General features: G+C 41.5%; 1 protein-coding gene across 1 annotated transcript in view; it reads right to left on the bottom strand.

Moving 5' to 3' along the window:
- Positions 1 to 21,753, bottom strand: part of LOC144524870 (uncharacterized) — a 29,894-nt gene that overhangs the window by 3,801 nt on the left and 4,340 nt on the right. The window contains exons 2-3 of the mRNA XM_078261385.1: positions 16,838 to 17,453; positions 8,891 to 9,090 (exon numbers count right to left, since the gene is read on the bottom strand). Of these exons, the coding sequence (XP_078117511.1) occupies positions 8,891 to 9,090; positions 16,838 to 17,453 (816 nt within the window). The remainder of the gene's footprint in view (positions 1 to 8,890; positions 9,091 to 16,837; positions 17,454 to 21,753) is intronic.

The following is a 21,753-nucleotide window of genomic DNA, read 5'->3' as shown; positions in this document are numbered from 1 at the left end:
AGACCCGAGTCCTCTACGATGCTGACAGGTCTGCAGGTAGTTGCCACCCATTTCGCAAGAACTGTAGTCATTTTTTTGGATTTGGTTTCATCCACAGGTCGGCAAGTAGCACTCTCCAAAATACTGCTTAGCCTGAGCCCGCTAGCATCAAACTGTGTCACATTAATTAGCTTGTAGGTGGTAGCTCCAGCTTGACGTGCTTCAGTGACATTTTAATTCAGCTTTATACAACGTGCATATGGCTTTGACTTGTCTACGAGCCGTCCGGGAGTTTTGGAAAATAAAAAGCGCCATTCAGAATTGTGTTTTCTGCTGTCTCTCTCTATCCCGCTTGCCATCCACTCAAAACGTAACGTTAGCCTACTACTCTTTGGCCGGCTCGCAAGCCCAAACAAGTGTGTGCGGCGTGCCTGTTGTTCTGTTTCCGGTCTAGCTAGATCCGGTGTGGTGTTGTAGTTTTTCTAACGTTACTATTTGTTGCAACAGCATGTGAAAAAAAAATACAAAGTTTGCTAGGCCAAAAACAACGTTAATCTCACGATAAAATTTTAACGCCGTTAAAATGGGTTTGCGTTAACGCCGTTAATAACACGTTTAACTGACAGCACTAATCTAAAAAAACACTGACAATCAATTTGGTTTTAAAAACAAACATATATACAATGTATTTGTATATATATGCACTAACATAACTTGTTACCAAGTATAAAAGCCATGGTTCAACAATGTTTTTATGTTTCCTTGATGCATCCAAAGATTTTGACCGCGTTAATCACGGTAAACTGTTTATAAAATTACAAGAGCGAGGGGTCCCCCCATACCTAATAATGTATCTTGTATTATTGGTACTCCCATCAAACTATGCAAGCTAGATGAGGGAAGACAAGATCGGCTCCTTTCCCAGTTACCAATGGGGTTAGACAAGGTGGAATATTGTCACCTGTTCTTTTTCATTTGGATGATCTTTCTAGGACATTAGAAGCGTAAGACTGGCTGTATGGTGGAGAATAGGCATATTAATCATCTGATGTATGCAGAGGATGTAATGTTATGTCTCCATATAGTACTGGCCTACAGCAACTGCTTAGAGTCTGTTCAAACTATGGACTACAGTATGACATCAATTCAATGCAAAAAAGAGTGTTGGAATGACTGCCAGAACTGAGGAGGACAGGAAGCTATGCTTTCCCTCTTTTTACTTGACAGGTTAAGAGCTAAACGTAGTTACTAAAGCAAAATACCTTGGCCACATTATCAGGGATTATTTTTGTGATGCTGATGACATACAGCGCCAGTGCTGTAAATAATATGGACAAGCAAATATGCTGGCAGGCAACTTCCACATGTGAACTGAACAAGGTTATTATAGTTGCATTTTTCATTAGTTTGTATTTTTATTTCGTTTTGACTTTTTGTTTTCAAATTCAGTTTAGTTGTAATTAGCTTTTACTATTTTAGTTTAGTTTTTATTAGTTTTAGTCTTTTTTGTAATATGGGTTATTTGTTGGGGGATTCAAAAAAGGTCAGAAAAAGTATTAATAACTCAACAAAAACATCATACAATTTTAGAAATATGTATTCAACAATAACACCAGTACATAACACATAGCCTACATATGGTCATAAATATGTAAACAGTCTACACAAGACGCCGCAGTAAGAGCAAAATGTGTAAGACGTGTTCCAGGAAAAAACCTAAATAGCCAACAGACTAAAGAAGACATCAACAGGTGTTTTCAACTTTGGTTGGAGTAAAGTGGTGAACTTTTTGAAGTCAATCGACTCACACAGTTGTGTAGACATCCCATAATAATCCACATATTAACTCACACTTCCTCCTGCTTCTGGTGTTCCTGCGTATTTACTAACCAGCAGCTGTCAGGTCGCTGGTGAAAGCCCTCCTGTAGTGTTCTCTGTCCTGCTGTTGTCTCTGTCATGCTGCCTGGCCCTGTACCCATACATCCATGCCCTGTACCCTGTACCCATACATCCACGCCCTGTACCCATACATCCACGCCCTGTACCCATACATCCACGCCCTGTACCCATACATCCACGCCCTGTACCCATACATCCACGCCCTGTACCCATATATCCACGTCCTGTATCCATATATCCACGCCCTGTACCCTGTACCCATACATCCACGCCCTGTATCCATACATCCACGCCCTGTACCCATATATCCACGCCCTGTACCCTGTACCCATACATCCACGCCCTGTACCCATATATCCACGCCCTGTATCCATACATCCACGCCCTGTATCCACGTCCTGTACCCATACATCCACGTCCTGTACCCATACATCCACGCCCTGTACCCATACATCCACGCCCTGTACCCATACATCCACGCCCTGTACCCATACATCCACGCCCTGTACCCATACATCCACGCCCTGTACTTTCTAATGCGTGAGATGTTTCCCTGTAATAAATTGTCCACATATGTTACCAACTTCCACTGCAAGGAACTTTATCTGACACAGTCATAATCAAATAGGTGACGCTTTCTTCCGACTCTCGGTACCGCCATGATGCCAGGCGACGAGGCGAGGGGCACGGACATGTTGTGTTCAATTTGATGTGGAATGGAAAGCAAACCCTTGAGACATTTTTCAGTTTATACAGTAAATGTTTGAGTTTGTAAAAACAAATCCAAATATTGCTATCTTTTTGAACAGCCTAATATTCCTTTTTCTTCACTTTCTGTAAAGGTAGAACACAAACGTGATCAGTTTTGGTCTTGTTTTGATTTGGAATTGAATGTTCAGTGTTCCCAATGCATTGATATTATGGAATTAAAAGCTATTCAGAGGATGTTGAGCATTATTCTCTTTTTTAAACACTCTGCTATTATTCTGAACACAACTGTATGTCTGTATGTTCCCTTTATGTAATACGTGGTAGTCCGTATGTCTGTATGTATTTATGTTTGTGTGTACCCCTCTTGTATTATGTTAGGTGTACTTTTCTATCTGGACTTGAGTCTGTAAAAAAACAGTTATATAATAAGCGCGTCTGACAAGTTATTCCTCTATTCAGCCTCTCAGCGGCTACAAAGAAGTCCTAGATTGTCGCCTATATTTGTCAGCAAAAACCAACAAAACTGGAAGTAAACCACGCTCATACGAGGCCGTAGCCACACGGAGAAATACTGATCATCAGCCTTTGAGATCACACACATGGACGCCCAGCAATTAGTGGAGAACAGTGGCCGCCTGACAGCACCACACCCAACCAGGGGTATGTAACCTCTGTTTGGTACTGTGTTATGGCTTGGTTGGTTATTATATCGTGCCTGCATGGGACTGCTGTGGCTACTGATGTTGTTGGCTTTATGTTGGATTCATACTGTGATGATCATTTGCATCCGTCTGCAAGCACAAAATGAGTGGATCAAGGGCTGGTTCAAGTTCACCTGAAAAGGAGAAAAGAAAAATGATTCTGACTGAAAAAGTTCTGGCAAGAGTGAGTCAATTCAGACCCAGCGTAGAAAGGAAGTAAACTAATGAAAGGAGCAGACAGGGTCTCTCAAAGAGCTCATGAGAGATGATAGAAATGCTTCACAAGTTAAAGCACAGTTTGATGTTCTGCTGCAGTTGTCTGAACATGCCACTGCATTGATCACATCTCTGCGGTCTTTAATCCCATCTGATGAACAAGAACAACTAAATGCATGGTTCATAAGCATCACTGAATCCAATCAAGGATTTATTGAGGATGTTAAAGTGGGGCTTCCAGAAACCAGCAGGCCTCTTTCAAAGCTAACTCATGATGTTGAGTGGCACCAGGAAGCTCTGGCAGTGAAAGAAAGTGGGATTCATGAGGATGTGAAAAAGGAACAAGAGCATCCATCTTCTCAACACGATGACCAGGATGACATATTATATCATACCTAAGCAGCAAAAAACAAGGTTCAACATCAAATGTGTCCAGCACTTCATCTGGCCGTCTCAGAGCAGAGGCTCAAACAGCTGCTCTGCTCGCCCGTCAAAGTCTGCTGAAAGAAGGAACAGGAAGAGAAGTGAAGACAACGAAAAGAACAACTGCAGCTTCCATGTAGTCCATGTAGCCGCAGCAGTGGCAAAAGAAAAGGTTTTAAGGAGCTCTGGATCTGGTGTGTGGAGCGCTGCTTCTCAGCCACCTAATGGCATGGAATCAGACTTTAAGAAAAAGGAAACAACTGTTGAAGCTCTTAACATTGATGCAGAGACTTTTGTTCCACATCAACTTGGAAAAGATGAACAAGGAAAACCAGCAACTGGAACTGCTGTTTTACACTTTGGAATGGCAAAACAGAAAAGGTCAGACAATACCAGTTATCTCCAGCAGAGGCCCCCACAGCTTAGGAGACAGAGCCCAGTTCTAAATACTGGTACTACAGCGCCTCCAGTGGCTCATCAGAGATGTCCATACACCTCTTTACACTAACACTAACAGTGACCAGGACCACATGTTGTCTACAATGGAAAAACAGAATGAGATAAGAGCTATGTCTGTCTGTCTGATGATCACTTTTACCTGTCACACATTTCATCACCCATACACTCTCACTGTTAAACTGAATGCATTATAGTGGTGGATGAATAATGTAATCATGTATTTTCTATGTATGTATGTTTACTGTATATGTCACTAGGGCTGCAACTAACGATTATTTTCATAGTCGATTAATCTGTTGATTATTTTCTCAATTAATCGATGAGTTGTTTGATCTATAAACGTGTCAAAACATGGTGAAACATGTGGATCAGTGTTCCCCAAAGCCTTCGAGGACGTCATCACGTCTTGTTTTGTCCAAAACTCAAAGATGCTCAGTTTCCTGTCCCAGAGGAGAGAAGAAACCAGAAGATGTTCACATTTAACAAGCTGGAATCAGAGAAATCTTATTTTTTTTAATAAAACAATTAATCGATTATCAACATAGTTGGTGATTAATTTAATAGTTGACAGCTAATCAATGAATCGATTCATCGTTGCACCTCTAGTGTAGTACCTGTACTGAAATAATATGAAGTAAGTAGCTGGTACATATACAGGGTTCAAACTGACTGGTGGTGGCGTTTGAGTCATTCAGACCCAAACTGCTTTGTCGTCCTTCTGGCTGTTGTTGTGTATATATATAGTGATATATATATATATATATATATATATGCTGTATATGGTGATATCTTTGCAAATGTTTCTTAAAAAATGAATGATCTCTGTCCACTGGAACGCTGTGGCTTTTCATTTTAAACAGTTATACTTCTCAAACAGATGGAATTAGAAATAAAGCCTCTGGTACCGTCTGCTGTAATACAGGCCCCGGCTTCTACTGGAGGAATTACACTATTCTCAGTTTGTGTTACTGAGCAATAATATGTTACATTTATGTCAATTATTACAGAGAAATGAATGTCATTCTTAGCATTGTTTCTTGTTATATGCTGGTGGCTATAACATTTAGTTTTGGTAAATAATATAGTAAGTCAGAAGCTTATTAATGTGCATTATTTGCTTATATTTCAGAACCACGTCCAACTTCACATGTAACGTCAAATACAGCGTCATAGTTAACTTCATGTTGGAGTTGTTAATAAATCTTCCTGGATCTGAAAGTCAGACATCTCTGGTTCCGGTTCTTACCGGACCCCCTACAGCGGGCCGGTGTTTCAGCAGCCAGTTTTCAATAGTTTTTACAAGCCTATTGCCTATATTTTTTTAATATAATAAACACTGTTACACTTTTTGAAACTATTCAGCTTGTAGGCCTATCAGTGCTTTCTGAACACATTTTTAAAAATCCGGTGATAATACCAAAACCGTGATGATTTTGGTTACTATAACCGTGAGGTTACATTTTCATAGCGTTACATCTCTAGTCCCTATCAAATAAACCAAGAAATAGAATAAGACAGATGCTGGGAGGTTCATCGCTGCTCGCAGCTTTCATTTCAAAGGTGAGTTTCTTGATACCAAGCAGTTCTTTGCTCATTGTCTGAGTGTATTAACTTCATTGAACTGTGGTGAGTAAACACATGATATATTACATTATTATATACATTTTGATCATATACGTGACGATGGAATTCATTTATTTCAAAACCGTATAAATATAAATACCGTAAATACTGGAGATTGTCGTCATTCTGAACAAGAATGAATGGAAATATCAGCAAACCTACAGTCAAAACTCATGATATTTAGCATAGGGATGATAAAGTAGTAAAACAGTTTATGACATGCATTTTGGCCAGCTTCAGCACCTGTAGAGCCCGTACCGCAAGCTTACAATTACAATATTGTTATTAATATTTCACCTTGCCCTATATTTATATTTCAATCTTAAATCTCAGACTATACTGATACTGGCCTATTCCTTCCCGGTCCTCTACCGTGGTGAAGTTAGTTTGATGTTGGATAATTGACAGATATTCAGGTATTGATTTCGGGTTCATCAGCAGTTCCTGCTGGCCTTTCACTCAGTCTTGGCAGAAAACAACAGGACACCCATTTGGTCCTAACTGCTCAGTTTTTACCTAGGGACCGTCAATAAATTACGTTCTGGCCTTTATTTCCAATAGCTTGTAGCCTATATCAGATGTTCTAAACAGCCCCGGCCAATGCAGAGCTATGTAACACTAATCAGACTCACCTCAATAAAATATTATATTTTTATACCTACTATTTCATTCAGTTTTTCACTTCCTATTAAAAACGGATTTTTGCGCAATAGCTTTAATGTTATGTGACCCAAACACCCTAGACCAATGCAGAACTGTTCTGTAATGTGGTACAAATAACACACACCTCACTAAAAATTCATATTTTGCACCTACTATTTAATATAATTGTTTTTTAAGAATCCCATTCATTTACTATGGAAAATAACCTTTCTCCAATGTGGTACAAATAAGACACACCACCTTGCCAATGCCCTTTCCTGTGCTGTGGGCGACTTGACAGGCTGGTAAGAAGAGCTGTAGTTGGCATGGAGCTAGGGTGCATCACATCAACAGCAGAGAAATATACACTGAACATGATGCTGGCAATCACCCACTACACAACACATTTAACAAACTGAAGAGCATTAGCAGACTTGTCACTGTCATGTTCATCAGACAGACTAAGAATGTCCTTTGTCTCCTTGGCCATTCGGCTTTACAACATGTCACAGACGGGGAGGATACAATTGGACTTTTCAGCATGAGTCTAATTTCTGGCCCCCCACCACATCACTTTGCCTTCTCTCTGATAGCCCATATATGTCTGACTGCTCTTACAGACTATATTAAGCCCTCTCCACAGTCTGGACTGTGATCCTTACATTACCTCTATTGACATTTGCAATCTGTACCTATTTAGCTTCATTTAAACTGTTGCTCTAGTTTCTTAAATTACATTATCTTCTTAAGCCATTCTCTTTACATCCCACTGCATGTGTACTTGTCTTGATATTATGTCTTATTTGTATATTATTTTGATATGTGCCTATATGTATACTGCTGTCTCTATTGTACAGTTACTAATAGGTGTCTATTTGTTGAATGCATAGAGCGTGAACACCTACCAAAGTCAAAGTCCTTGTGTATGTAGTATACTAAATCTGATTCTGGTTCTGATTGTACAGTTGTATGATATATTGAACACTCAGTCTGTTATCAGAGGTATTGTCATTACTAGGAATAAGCAAAGCAACTACACAGTTCTATTAGGAAATAGTAAGAATATGTATATTGTACACAAATATAATATAATGCTAACACCTGTCTGTTATCAGTGGTTTTATAATCTCTCTCACGTAACGTTTGCCCATCAAGCTGAAGTGGAACAACTGGAAAACCTGGTTGTGGAGGGGCTCAAGCTCAAATATCTCTTCATTTGGGTGGTGCTATTTGGAAAGGCACAAACTCAAACCGTTTCCTCATATTCTTCCTGATCTAACTCCTAGCTCCATCTCTCTCTCTCAGCTCAGTCTGGGAGTCTCCACCGTTGCTATAGTTACCTATGCACATGCTCAATAGCTCTTGAACTTTTGAACTGCTGCTGCTGGCCGAGCTGTGGTGTCAGGTTACAGCCTGGCTCTCATTAGTATGGACAGTCACTCTGTTGAACACTCAGAAACAGCCCCCACCTTACACTGAACAAAGTCCATCAACACTGTTCTGCTCATCTACCTCACGTATAGTCATATCTTACAATTACAATATTGTTATTAATATTTCACCATTGCACTGAGCTGCCTTGCACTATATTTATATTTCAATCTATCAGACTATACTGATATTGCGCAATTCCTTCCCTCTCTTCAATTGTTGGTTGAACGGTATTTCTTTTATATTTCTTACTGTGCTGTTTTTAGTCTTTATATTTTCAGTGAGTACTTTGTCATATTCCTTGTTTGTTTAACAAGACTGGCCAATAAAGCTGATTCTGAGATAGTGTTAACTAACGTTAACTTTGGTATTTATTAGTCAAGTATTGTCATATCTATCTTCATAGCGCTGTGTTCACAAAGCAGTAAAACGGTTTAACTTCCTATATATTCTTCACAATAAAAGCTCCTGGTTACTTTGTTACATGCATGCTTTTATTTTGAAGAGGAAACATAAGGAAATGTTGCTCTTCATCAGCAGTAACTTAACAAGACTCCTATAAACGGAGCCGAAATGTAAACCAAAGCAGATATCAACTAGAAACTAAACTAACCACAGAGATTCAGTTAGAAGCTACAAACGGACTGAGAGCTGAACACACCGAGACTTTTAAAAACCTCTTTTTACGCCTATGGCCCCTTTTTACACGGAGAGAAGCATGTGTGCTAATGCACACAGAGCCACATGTTTCCATGAGAGTCGGCCATCTTGTGTCTTTAGTGTGCTTGTTGTGTCCTAACACTGACCTGAACACCGCTGCTATCAGAGGCCGAGCCTGCTGCTGCTCTTCTGGGGACCTTGTTGCTCCGCTGCTCCGGCTTCTGCTGCTCCTCCTCCATTCCGCTCTTGTCCTGGTCCTGGTCTCTGAAATCCAGCAGCTCTCCACTGTGACTGCAGACTCCCTCCGGGTACCAAGACTGTATGGCTGCAGCCTGGAGTCTCCCGTCTCACTCAATGTGGTGCCCTCCCGCCTGTAACCGTCCCCGAGCTTCTACTTTTCAAAGTAAAAGCTCGCGTCTGCTCCACTATGTCTCCTTCCTACTTTGGTGTTTTGGGTGTTTTTAACTAAACAGTAACGGCAATCATACAGATGAATAAAATACTTAAAAAAAATATCTGTCTATAAGATAAATGCAGAGTACCATGCTAATGAATGAAATACTTAAATACATAGGTGGAGGAACTGGGAAATTGCACTGTTTCAAAAATGAGTGGAATGATTACGTCTGGCATGACCAGATCTTTTATAAATATTTTAAATAACACAAAACAACCAAATGGTGGTAGATAATACATCTGATTTCATATACTGCTTTATTAAAAAAAACATTTTCACCATTGTCGACACATATGCAGGACATACAAACTAGTCTGGACATCTTTCCGTGCCAATGCTGCAATAAAGGTTTCCTAAATGCCATGTAGCCTGTATACATTTGCTGTCAGCTTACTAATTGATTGTGCGTTTTGCGTAGATTTGGACTTTTATAGCCGATGTTTTATTCCACTTTGTTTAAACGGTGAAGTGGAGAGGCCTCGTTCACCTGTTTGGAGCCGGCTGGTGAACGGGACGCTCGTATCGGCCTTGCTGGATACACCGGGACTCTGTTTGGGGATCTACTGATCGCTGTGGATTACTTTTTTTTCGTGTCATTGGATTATGGCAAAATACAGATCTTTTTTTCCCAACGTGTCTTAACGTTTTATGGTGTGACTGATCTTGGTTTCTGCGTTTGGAGATCATCTCAACAGACTGGAGGTCCAACTCTGAGTGTTCACTGTTACATTTTAGTTGACTTTAAGTGTCGGGGCGTTCCCAGACAGCCGTGCTGTGATTGGATTTCATAAAGAAGGATTGTTAAATTGTTACAATGTCATTTAAAATCTTCTTTAAAAATAAACATATATGTTTATTTAGCATGTTTGTTTTGTGCATATGTGCTCGTGCTGTGTGGTAGCCAGCTCTCAGCTGCTGCAATGAGTTTTTTATAAAATGAATGCAGACTATAGACAAACTAAAAATCCATTCATTCTAAGGCTGCAACCTGGAGCCTCCCGTCTCATGCCCTCTCACCTTGCTGATAAGAAAACTCATTTGCAGCAGTTTCCCAGTGAAGTGTGAAAACAATATAGAATATAAAAATAAAAAGGAGTCTTGGAAAGAGTGTAACGTCTTTATTTTTTTATTCTTGTGTGTGCAGATCCTCGTTATCCCTCCTCAGGAAATCCTGCCCTTAGTTGGCAGAAATGCAGAATCCAGGGTGGGGATCTTCAGAATATATCCCCCCCGCAGCTCACCCCCCCTTCCTCTTCCAACGTAACCTGTGGCTATAGAACTAAAGCATACTCACCTTTCTCTATCATACAGTGGTTAGATTTAGACTAACAGCCATCCAGTTTCAAAGCCCATTATCCAGTATAAATACCCAGCATGCACCTCTTGTGTGGACAATAGCACTGGGAGCAGTTCAGCACTGAGTACACTGTCTGCAATTCTGTTTAGGATTTGGTGGAGAACCTGCTCCAATTACCAGGGATGTGCAGAGACATTTTGGGCAGCAGGGACTCAAGGAATAAAGGCTTAATAGTTAATAATTATTTACATGAAATGTAAACAAAACACTATTAACACAGCTCTGACTACCTTACCAACTGATCTTAAATGTCTTACACAATTGTTTACTAGTTTTAATACACACTTCTGTTCACCAGGTTAATCACCTGATCAGATCAGAGGAGACTCTGCCTCAGTGTTTTCTGTGCTACTAGTTTCAAGGTAATATTTAGAAGCGCTGATCTGTTGTAGTTATTTGGTTTATCCTGTTCACCTGCAGAGCCTTGTCAAATGTGTGCATATTAGTGCATTTTAATTAGTTAATGCCTAATTTGCATATTAATGTGGCGATTGGGATTATTAGACAGATTTTAACATAGCTGTTGACCTGGAGTGTCTCCATTAAGTACAGAACATTAGCCAGTAGGGCCACGAGGCCTCAGCTGAACCTTAACTAACTCATTACTAGTATTACTAGTAGCTCATGCATGTTAGCAAGACACAAGTCTTTCAGGTAAATAGCTGTAAAGTGGAGGCACTGGCTGCTTAGTCTTTAGCTCATCACCACTCACCTCCACACAACAGATTTAACATGACGATAGCTCAGCGACGGCGAGCAGCTTCTTGTTTACATTCAACAAGCCGGCCCCCGAAGCGCAGCAACCCGTCGATGCCGCTGTCGCTGCTACGTCACCCAGATCGTTGGTCTGATTGGTTGAAGGACTATCCAGTTGTGTACAGAGTCATTTGAACTATGCCCGTTGGCCACACCTCTGTGCAGAGAAAATACAGAGCAGACTCCCCAGACCAATGCTCTGGTCTGGTGCCAGCCAGACTACTTTCACGGTCAATTCACTTTAAATGGTGCTTGTTGAAAAGCTGTTGCTGGCAAACGTATACTTCAAAATGACACTACCAAACAAGATACATGTTAGTTTATTTTTCATCAGCTAAATGGTTTTGGGAAAGGACTCTGTGGTGATCTTACGCTGCTGTTCACCGTCTCTGAACACAACACCACCATGACCTTGACTTCTAGATTATTACTTAAAAAAAAAAGTAAAAAAGTAGTCTCACCTGTGTTACAAAATTGTAGGATTATCAAATTGAACACTATGCTTCATGTGATAAATATGCTGAAACGTTTAAAGTATGTCGAAAAAAAAGTATAGGACGTTGAAAAAAAGTGAAAAAAGTCATAGTACAGTTTGTCAAAACAGTATTTATTCATAGTTTGTGGGGCAATAAAGTGTTCAGATTACAGTGAGTCTACATTAATACTCTTCAAGTGACCACACACACACACGTATGAACCAACATGACCAGCTTCAACTAAATAAGAGGAAAAAATAAAAAATATGAACCCAACTCACAATATTCAACAAAAAACATGTACACATGAATAAAGTAAAATATAAATGTAACAGTCATATATCCTAAAACAATTCCATCTCTTGACGTATATTGTTAATAACACTCAGTTACACGACACAAGATAAACATGTTTTAAAATATGATCAACGTAATCAGTGACCAGAAAGAAGATATTAGGATAAAATGAGACTAAAACTGGTAAATTATTTTCTTCTACAAGCTTCAACCATGAATATCTCATAATCTGATTCCTTGGAAAACTACTGTTATGTTACACTCATCGTGTTTTTCACTGCACTGATTTTCACTTGTCATCTTTACATGCTCTTTTTTACCCAATGTTATGTGCTCTGACATATTCCACACTTTGTTCTTCTTCCATATTTATCATGCAGGTTAGTGCCTGCAGTGGTCCTGGACCTCGGCTACTTTGGGCTCTGACTGCTCTCTTTTGTTATCTGGGTAGTAATCAGCGTCTTGACTCTCAGTATTTGCAGTGGTGTAGTCTGTGATACGCAGGTAGACGCCGTATACCCACTTACAAAAGCACGACGATACATAAAAACATCGTTTTGTGACAGAACGTTCTCACTTTCATTCATAAATTCACCCCGTCTGTGTTGTGAAGCAATGACATTTGGACCTTTGGGGCTTCCGTGGCCGTGGCCCGGATCTGACGTGACGTCACTTAACGTTACTAAGCAACAACAAGTTGCATTCTTTGCGCGGTCTTTCCTTTCTGGCAACTAGGTGGAGTTTGAACAAAGTTTTAAAGTAACGAGATATGAAATGTAAACAGACCCAAATAACATTACTTCAGTGTTTTCAAAAGTCTGTCCCGTCAGGTGACACTGCAGCGGCCACACATCATGATGACCAGATAGTTAACGGTGCTGTAGGTAGGACGCTGAAGATCCAGGACTTAGCCAAAGAATATGAACATCAACAACTTCTCAGTCCCTCCCCCCTTTCTGCTAGAGGGGAAACGGTCTCTAAGCCTCTAAATCTCTCTCCAGGCTGTAGGTGGAGCCAGATTTATTTGAATGACCTGCTTCCTGTAGTTCTACTGGAACATAGGGTCAGTTTCAGCAGATATGACAGAAAGGGAGTTTTAGAAGACTTACCTGCTGCAGCTTTAACGTTACCGTTACAAAAAAACAGCCCGAAAATTCTATTGCAACGTTACTGGTAAGTGAGAGTAGCTTATGATATTGTGTGTGTGTGTGTGTGTGTGTGTCTCTCTGTGTGTGTGTTTCAGATAATGAGAGAGATGGTGAGAGCTCCTGGCCAGCATTGTGGACTGAAAGTCAGGCTAGGGAGTTTAAAAACAGGCATCCTTGGTTAGAGTGGAGGGACAGAAAGGTAAATATCAGCACACATGCAAAGCTGATTTAAGCAATGGGAAGTCATAAGGTCAATGACTATGCAAATTAGAGTACATTCTTAAATCTTAAATGTGCATTACTTTAAGCAATTCATTTACTATATGGTAATGTTAGTTATCACTGGTCAGATAATTAACTCAGTGAAAGTGGAGATTTTTTCTCCTTTCGTCTGCTTTTTATGCATTTATTAGCCATGGTGTTGAAGATTGTAAACCGTTTATTAAATACCTTTGTGTAAATGTAGGCCCTGTTCAGCAGATGTTATTACTGATAGATACAAAAGTTGTATGATGATGCTAATTATTAGTCATGGTTTTGTGTGGCAGTGTAGGGTGTCGATTAAATGGCTCATTTGTGTGATGTCCTGTTGTGTTCAGGTTCAGTTGAGTTTCTCAAAAAGTTACATCTGTCTCATCTTTTCATAACTTTAAGTGTTGTTTTTCCAGGGGTCTCATTTATAAAACTGTGCGTAGGATCCTTACTAGAAGTGTACGTACGCCCAAAAAAAAGTCAGATTTATAAAACATGTACCACACCTGCAAGCAACGTTCCCTTTATAAATCACAGATTACCTACTAGTGTGCGTACGTGACTCCGCCTCTTATCCCGCTCTGAACACGCCCATTTTTAACCATAAATAGTCAATGCAAAGCACCTCGTGAATGCTGATCAGTATGTTAGTGACCCTGGCAGTTGTTACACCGAGTCATGATGACAAAAAACTTCTCAGATGTTCAGGAATTGCTGCAAATTGACTTACAATTGGTCTGTTCTCGCCCAGTGTAGGAAACCTGATCTATAACTACATTAGTAGTAATAATACGTTTAAAACGGCAGACATTACGGCACTCAGGGACAGCTTCGATATACCAGACGTATATAATAAGATAATATAAGATTATATATAATATTTATTTAAAAAAAACAAAACACTTTCTGACATTTCCCAGAGTGGCGAGGACCTGTATTTGGACCGGGATGGCACGGTTCCGGCACGTTGCCCTCTCTACTGGACCCAGTTCAGAACATAGATCTAAGAGCTCAGCTTTAGGGAATCTAAATGGACATATTAGCCAGTCATCGTCATGGTCCCTGAAGACTCTCTCTCTCCTGATTCTTCCATTAGCGTACTCCTCCTGCAGGGCAGCAGTGCCATCATGCAGCATTACGCACGGGGTCACCGCAGTATTTATATTTACAACATATTGTGATTGTTAACACCTTTCCAACACAGCTAGTGATATGATACTAGTGATACTAGTGGTATGAAAGAAAGTCTAATAGCCAAACACACTTTTCTTCATGCAGGTTTTGTCACAAACAGTATTAAAGTTGACTGATAAGTATTAAAGACCGATAACGAGGACATTAAGGGTAACGATTGCGCGAGAGCTTAACGGCTGTATTTTCAGACTTCTCAACTTCATTTGTGACGGTGCACATTAAACATTTTTAGTTAAGATTTGAGTTGGAGGTGTTTATGGAACAAGTATCACTCAGTACAAGCGCAAATAACACTGCTGGATTTAATCTTCATGGTAACGTGGATGATATGGAGTGAAAACATGTGCGTGAGGCATCAATACTTGAACATATTACGAGTAATCGTTTTTCCCATTTACTTTCTGCAGTCTGACTTCAGTTCACCACCTCACCATCTGCGTCGCCAGTTCCTATTTTGTCTCCGAAATGTGCGTACGCATGGGTCAGAGTCTGCGTGGAGGAACATGGGTCAGGGTTTGCGTGGAGGAACATTGGTCAGAGTCTGCGTGGAGGAACATTGGTCAGAGTCTGCGTGGAGAAACATGGGTCAGAGTTTGCGTGGAGGAACATGGGTCAGAGTTTGCGTGGAGGAACATGGGTCAGGAGTGTACAGTGGAGGAACATGGGTCAGAGTCTGCGTGGAGGAACATGGGTCAGAGTCTGCGTGGAGGAACATGGGTCAGAGTTTGCGTGGAGGAACATGGGTCAGAGTTTGCGTGGAGGAACATGGGTCAGAGTCTGCGTGGAGGAACATGGGTCAGAGTCTGCGTGGAGGAACATGGGTCAGGGTCTGCGTGGAGGAACATGGGTCAGGGTCTGCGTGGAGGAACATGGGTCAGGGTTTACGTGGAGGAACATGGGTCAGAGTTTGGGTCAGAGTCTGCGTGGAGGAACATGGGTCAGAGTCTGCGTGGAGGAACATGGGTCAGGGTTTACGTGGAGGAACATGGGTCAGGGTTTGCGTGGAGGAACATGGGTCAGGGTTTGCGTGGAGGAACATGGGTCAGGGTTTACGTGGAGGAACATGGGTCAGGGTTTACGTGGAGGAACATGGGTCAGAGTCTGCGTGGAGGAACATGGGTCAGGGTTTACGTGGAGGAACATGGGTCAGGGTTTACGTGGAGGAACATGGGTCAGGGGTTACGTGGAGGAACATGGGTCAGGGGTTACGTGGAGGAACATGGGTCAGGGTTTACGTGGAGGAACATGGGTCAGAGTCTGCGTGGAGGAACATGGGTCAGGGTTTACGTGGAGGAACATGGGTCAGAGGTTACGTGGAGGAACATGGGTCAGAGTCTGCGTGGAGGAACATGGGTCAGAGTCTGCGTGGAGGAACATGGGTCAGGGTTTACGTGGAGGAACATGGGTCAGGGTTTACGTGGAGGAACATGGGTCAGGGGTTACGTGGAGGAACATGGGTCAGGGTTTACGTGGAGGAACATGGGTCAGGGGTTACGTGGAGGAACATGGGTCAGGGTTTACGTGGAGGAACATGGGTCAGGGTTTACGTGGAGGAACATGGGTCAGAGTCTGCGTGGAGGAACATGGGTCAGAGTCTGCGTGGAGGAACATGGGTCAGGGTTTACGTGGAGGAACATGGGTCAGAGTCTGCGTGGAGGAACATGGGTCAGAGGTTACGTGGAGGAACATGGGTCAGAGTCTGCGTGGAGGAACATGGGTCAGAGTCTACGTGGAGGAACATGGGTCAGAGGTTGCGTGGAGGAACATGGGTCAGAGTCTGCGTGGAGGAACATGGGTCAGAGGTTGCGTGGAGGACCGCACATTCTCCCGTCAAGTGTGTTTTTTATAAATCACAACCTTTGCGTGGGAAGTGGCGTACGCACATTTTCAGCCCCGTTTTGTGCGTACGCCACGTTTATAAATGAGAGCCCAGGGCTTTAATTAAATGCCATCAATACTAAAACGTCAGTTGTCCGTGTACAGTTCGTATATGGAAACGTCACAGTGCTTAGTGCATGGGGTGTTGCTCCGGGACAGGCGAATATGAGGCTGGGAGGAGAAAATCACAGTATACTCACTACAAAAAAATAGACTACACCACTGGGTATTTGTTCCCTCTCTCCACTCTAACAACAGCTTGGCTTTAGAAAATGCTCAAGAGGAGGCAGTGTGAATGCGTTGGTGGACTTTAAGGTTACCACTCTCAGAAAAGGTTTTCCCACATTGTTCACACCAGTACGGCTTCTCTCCAGTGTGAACACGTCGGTGGCATTTTAAGCCTTGTACCTGTCTGAAAGCTGCTCCGCATTGTTCACAGCTGTATGGTTTCTCTCCAGTGTGAATGCGTTGGTGGACTTTAAGTTTACCCAACGTTGTGAATGCTGCTACGCATTGGTCACAGTTGTACGGTTTATCTCCAGTGTGAATGAGTTGGTGGACTTTAAGGGTATCACCACGAGAAAAAGTTTTCCCGCACTGTTCACAGCTGTACGGTTTATCTCCAGTGTGAATAAGTTGATGACTTCTGAGCACACCGCACTGTTTGAACGCTGCCCCGCATTGTTCACAGCTGTATGGTCTCTCTCCAGTGTGAACTCTCTGATGAATCTTTAAACTTCCAGATGTTGCGAAGGACTTGCCACAGTGCTGACAGCTGTATGGTTTCTCTCCGGTGTGAACTCTCTGATGAATCTTTAAATGTTCAGGTCTTGTGAAGGTCTTGCCACAGTGCTGACAGCTGTGATGTCCGAGTCCCCCTCTTCCTCTCCATTTCTATAGAAACAGAGAGAGTTAGATGCAATGATGGAGCGATACACATGCAAACATACTTACATATGCTAACATGCCAATCCATGCTAACACATGCTTATATATGCTAACATGCTAACAAATGTTAGTGTATGCACCTTTACAACAACAACTTGTTGATATTCTAAAAAAACATTTAAAAAGTCATCAGTTATAATTATATTTTGTCAGTTTATTATTTGACAAACATCTAAAAAGCATTTTAGAGGAAATAAACCCTTCAAAGCTGCCTGGTCAGTTTGTGTTGGAATGTAAAGGGTTAATGTCCACCTTTTGCTGCCTCAGCTGTTGCTAGTAGAGCTGTCTTCCTCTATAATACCATTCAATTTGTATTTGTTATTTTTTAAAATATTCAAATATTAGAATATTAAATGCTCAAATGCAGCCTGTTATAAATATGCCAAACAGTCAAATTGAGGGGGGCAGCCTCTAGCTCACCCATTAAGAGGGTTCGCCCCATGTTGGTTGAGTCGTGCGGGTTGGAGTCCGGCCTGCTGCTCTTTGCTGCGTGTCAACCCCCATCTCTCTCCCCCTTTCATGTCTATCCACTGTCGCTTTCAAATAAAGGAAAAAAGCCCCCCCCCAAAAAAACAAAAAAGTCAAACTGACCAATCAAATCTTCACTCTAAATGGGCGGGGTTTGGTATTGCTAGCTTTATGATGAAGTTCTGCCCGCTGTGGGTACAAGCTAGCACCGCCATTAAACTAGGCTAGCTAACGTTAGCCAGCCTGCTGGTTGATGGAAACCTGGAGTAACGTTATCGCTACTAAGGAGGACCAAAGCTATGAGGAGGAGGTTGCTAATTTATATTCCTTCGGCTTTAAGATGAACTTTTAATGAAAAAGTAGACGAAAGTTGTAGTTGTAGTTCACACCGGTGAAGTGGGGTGCCCACTTGAAAACCCAGTGAAGTCAAACAGGTCTGAATCATGTAGCTCTGGCCTCAGTTGAAGACATCTGAGGGGAGCGACTTATATGCTAGCCACCCAACATTAGGAGCAGGACATAAGTCCTGCCAAGTGTGGTGTGCTGTGATATATATATATATATATATATATATACATATATACACACACACACACACACACACACACACACACACACACACACACACACACATATACACAACCTACCCAGGACCTGACTATAACAATTGAGAACTCTGTGGTAGTCCCCACCCAGACTGCTAGAAACCTGGGTGTGACACTTAACGACCAACTCTCCTTCACTGCCAACATCGCTGCAACTACCCAACCGTGTAGATACATGCTGTATAACATCAGAAGGATACGTCCCCTTCTAACGCAGAAGGCAGCTCAGGTTCTGGTTCAGGCTCTAGTCATCTCACGTCTAGACTACTGCAACTCCCTCTTGATTGGCCTGCCTGCATGCTCCCTCCTGATTGGCCTGCCTGCATGTGCCATCCGGCCCCTGCAGCTCATTCAGAACGCAGCAGCTCAACATGTCTTCAGCCTACCGAAGTTCTCTCACACTACACCAGTCTTCCGCTCTCTTCACTGTTTACCAGTTGCTGCCCGCATCCACTTCAAGACACTAGTACTTGCATACAGGGCCACGAACGGATCAGCCCCAGCATACATCCAGGACATGGTTAGGGGTGCACGATATATCGACTCAATATCGTTATCGCGATATCACGTTGCGCGATATTATACCGAAAGTCTCATGATAATTACGTGTTATTTTGTTTGCGTTGCATCCTGCTCGACATGTACCCAAAGAGTATAGAAGCAACAAGAGGCGAAACTCAACAGAACGTTGTGTTACATTCAGTCCAAGATGGCGGAGCTGCAGTTCCATTGAGTTTCCCCTCTTGTTACGTCTATACTCTTTGATGCACCTCTCGGAAAATACACATCACTTGGTAGCGTTGTATTCACCCCCAGACTCATGTCCTGGTTCTCCTTCTCCATAAACATGACATCAAGGAGAGGGTTAACTTCTCCTGGTTCTCCTTCTCCATCAACAACATGACATCAAGGAGAGGGTTAACTTCTCCTGGTTCTCCTTCTCCATAAACATGACATCAAGGAGAGGGTTAACTTCTCCTGGTTCTCCTTCTCCATCAACAACATGACATCAAGGAGAGGGTTAACTTCTCCTGGTTCTCCTTCTCCATCAACAACATGACATCAAGGAGAGGGTTAACTTCTCCTGGTTCTCCTTCTCCATCAACAACATGACATCAAGGAGAGGGTTAACTTCTCCTGGTTCTCCTTCTCCATCAACAACATGACATCAAGGAGAGGGTTAACATCTCCTGGTTCTGTGAGTCACTACTCACTCTGAAGATAATCTCCGTCACTCTCTCACTTCTCCCTCGCTCTACCACACACACCCCCACATGCCGGCTCGACGCACACACCAGAGCACGTATAAACATCAGCTGCGTGGAGCCTCCGCAGAACCATAAAACGAAGCGAAAGAAAAGAAAGGAGCTGAAGAGAGAGCGAAGAGTGGAGCAGAAAGAACACAGAAGTAAGAAAATGAGTGTTGCTCTGGGAGACGACGAAATAACAGAGATTGAAAGGAAACTTTAGAGGCCAAAAGGAACCTCCAGTCACATTAGCTTAAAGAGAGCGACATGCACTCACTTGTGGGGGCTCCCGGGCGTGTGCTACCTTAAACCACGTCTTAAAAGTCACTTCAGAGGTATTGTTAAGTCACAAGAACGATGTTTTTGGATTTAAAAGTATTTATTTCTCAATAAAAGTAACACAATATATGAGATTAAATGCCAAACATATCAGATATATACATTAATACGATGTCCTACGGATCTTTAGTTTTTAGTTAGGGACTTGGAGGAATGGTGCAATAATGACAGATTCACACATTTTTCTTTGTTTACAGTAAATAAATAATTACAAATCTTAACATCAAGTCCATAAAGTCACTTTCTTTGCATTCATTTGATTCCCAGTTAAGATCCTCTGGTGAGAACGGCTTTCATTGTTAATATGGACTTAAAAACTGTTCTGAAATGCTAAATAATACAATTTTAATGATGTGCTAAAACTATATTAACTAATATTAACTATAGAAATTCAGCGATTTAAAAAAATGATCGTTTGACAGTCCTAATTTATACGTATATATATATATATATATATACACACACGTATATATATACACACCCGTGTATATATATATATATATACACACACGTATATATATATATATATATATATATATATATATATATACACATATACATACACATCATATACATCACACACACAGACAATCAATTTGGTTTTAAAAACAAACATATATACAATGTATTTGTATATATATGCACTAACAGAACTTGTTACCAAGTATAAAAGCCATGGTTCAACAATGTTTTTATGTTTCCTTGATGCATCCAAAGATTTTGACCGCTCTTACACTACGACTACTATTTCTAGTCACTGTTCCATTATCTTTATTGTGACTATCATTGCCACTGTTCATCACCCCCCCGCCCCCAACCAGCACCGTCAGACACCTCCTACCAAGAGTCTGGGTCTGTCCAGGTTTCTTCCTAAAGGAAGCTCTTCCTCACCACTGTCCCACTGAATGCTTGCTCTTGGGGGAATTACTGGAATTGTTGGGACTTTGTAAATGATAGAGTGTGGTCTAGACCTCCTCTATCTGTCAAGTGTCCTGAGATAACTCCTGTTATTATTTGATACTATAAATAAAATTGAACTGAATGAATACGTATCTTGCATTATTGGTACTCCCATCAAACTATGCAAGCTAGATGAGGGAAGACAAGATCGGCTCCTTTCCCAGTTACCAATGGGGTTAGACAAGGTGGAATATTGTCACCTGTTCTTTTTCATTTGGATGATCTTTCTAGGACATTAGAAGCGTAAGACTGGCTGTATGGTGGAGAATAGGCATATTAATCATCTGATGTATGCAGAGGATGTAATGTTATGTCTCCATATAGTACTGGCCTACAGCAACTGCTTAGAGTCTGTTCAAACTATGGACTACAGTATGACATCAATTCAATGCAAAAAAAGAGTGTTGGAATGACTGCCAGAACTGAGGAGGACAGGAAGCTATGCTTTCCCTCTTTTTACTTGACAGGTTAAGAGCTAAACGTAGTTACTAAAGCAAAATACCTTGGCCACATTATCAGGGATTATTTTTGTGATGCTGATGACATACAGCGCCAGTGCTGTAAATTATATGGACAAGCAAATATGCTGGCAGGCAACTTCCACATGTGAACTGAAGTTAAAACATC

This window comes from Sander vitreus, chromosome 10 (genome assembly GCF_031162955.1).
Source record: "Sander vitreus isolate 19-12246 chromosome 10, sanVit1, whole genome shotgun sequence".
Taxonomy (NCBI): domain Eukaryota; kingdom Metazoa; phylum Chordata; class Actinopteri; order Perciformes; family Percidae; genus Sander; species Sander vitreus.
The sequence above is the reverse complement of the archived record's forward strand: the minus strand, read 5'-3'. Positions and strand labels throughout refer to the sequence as shown.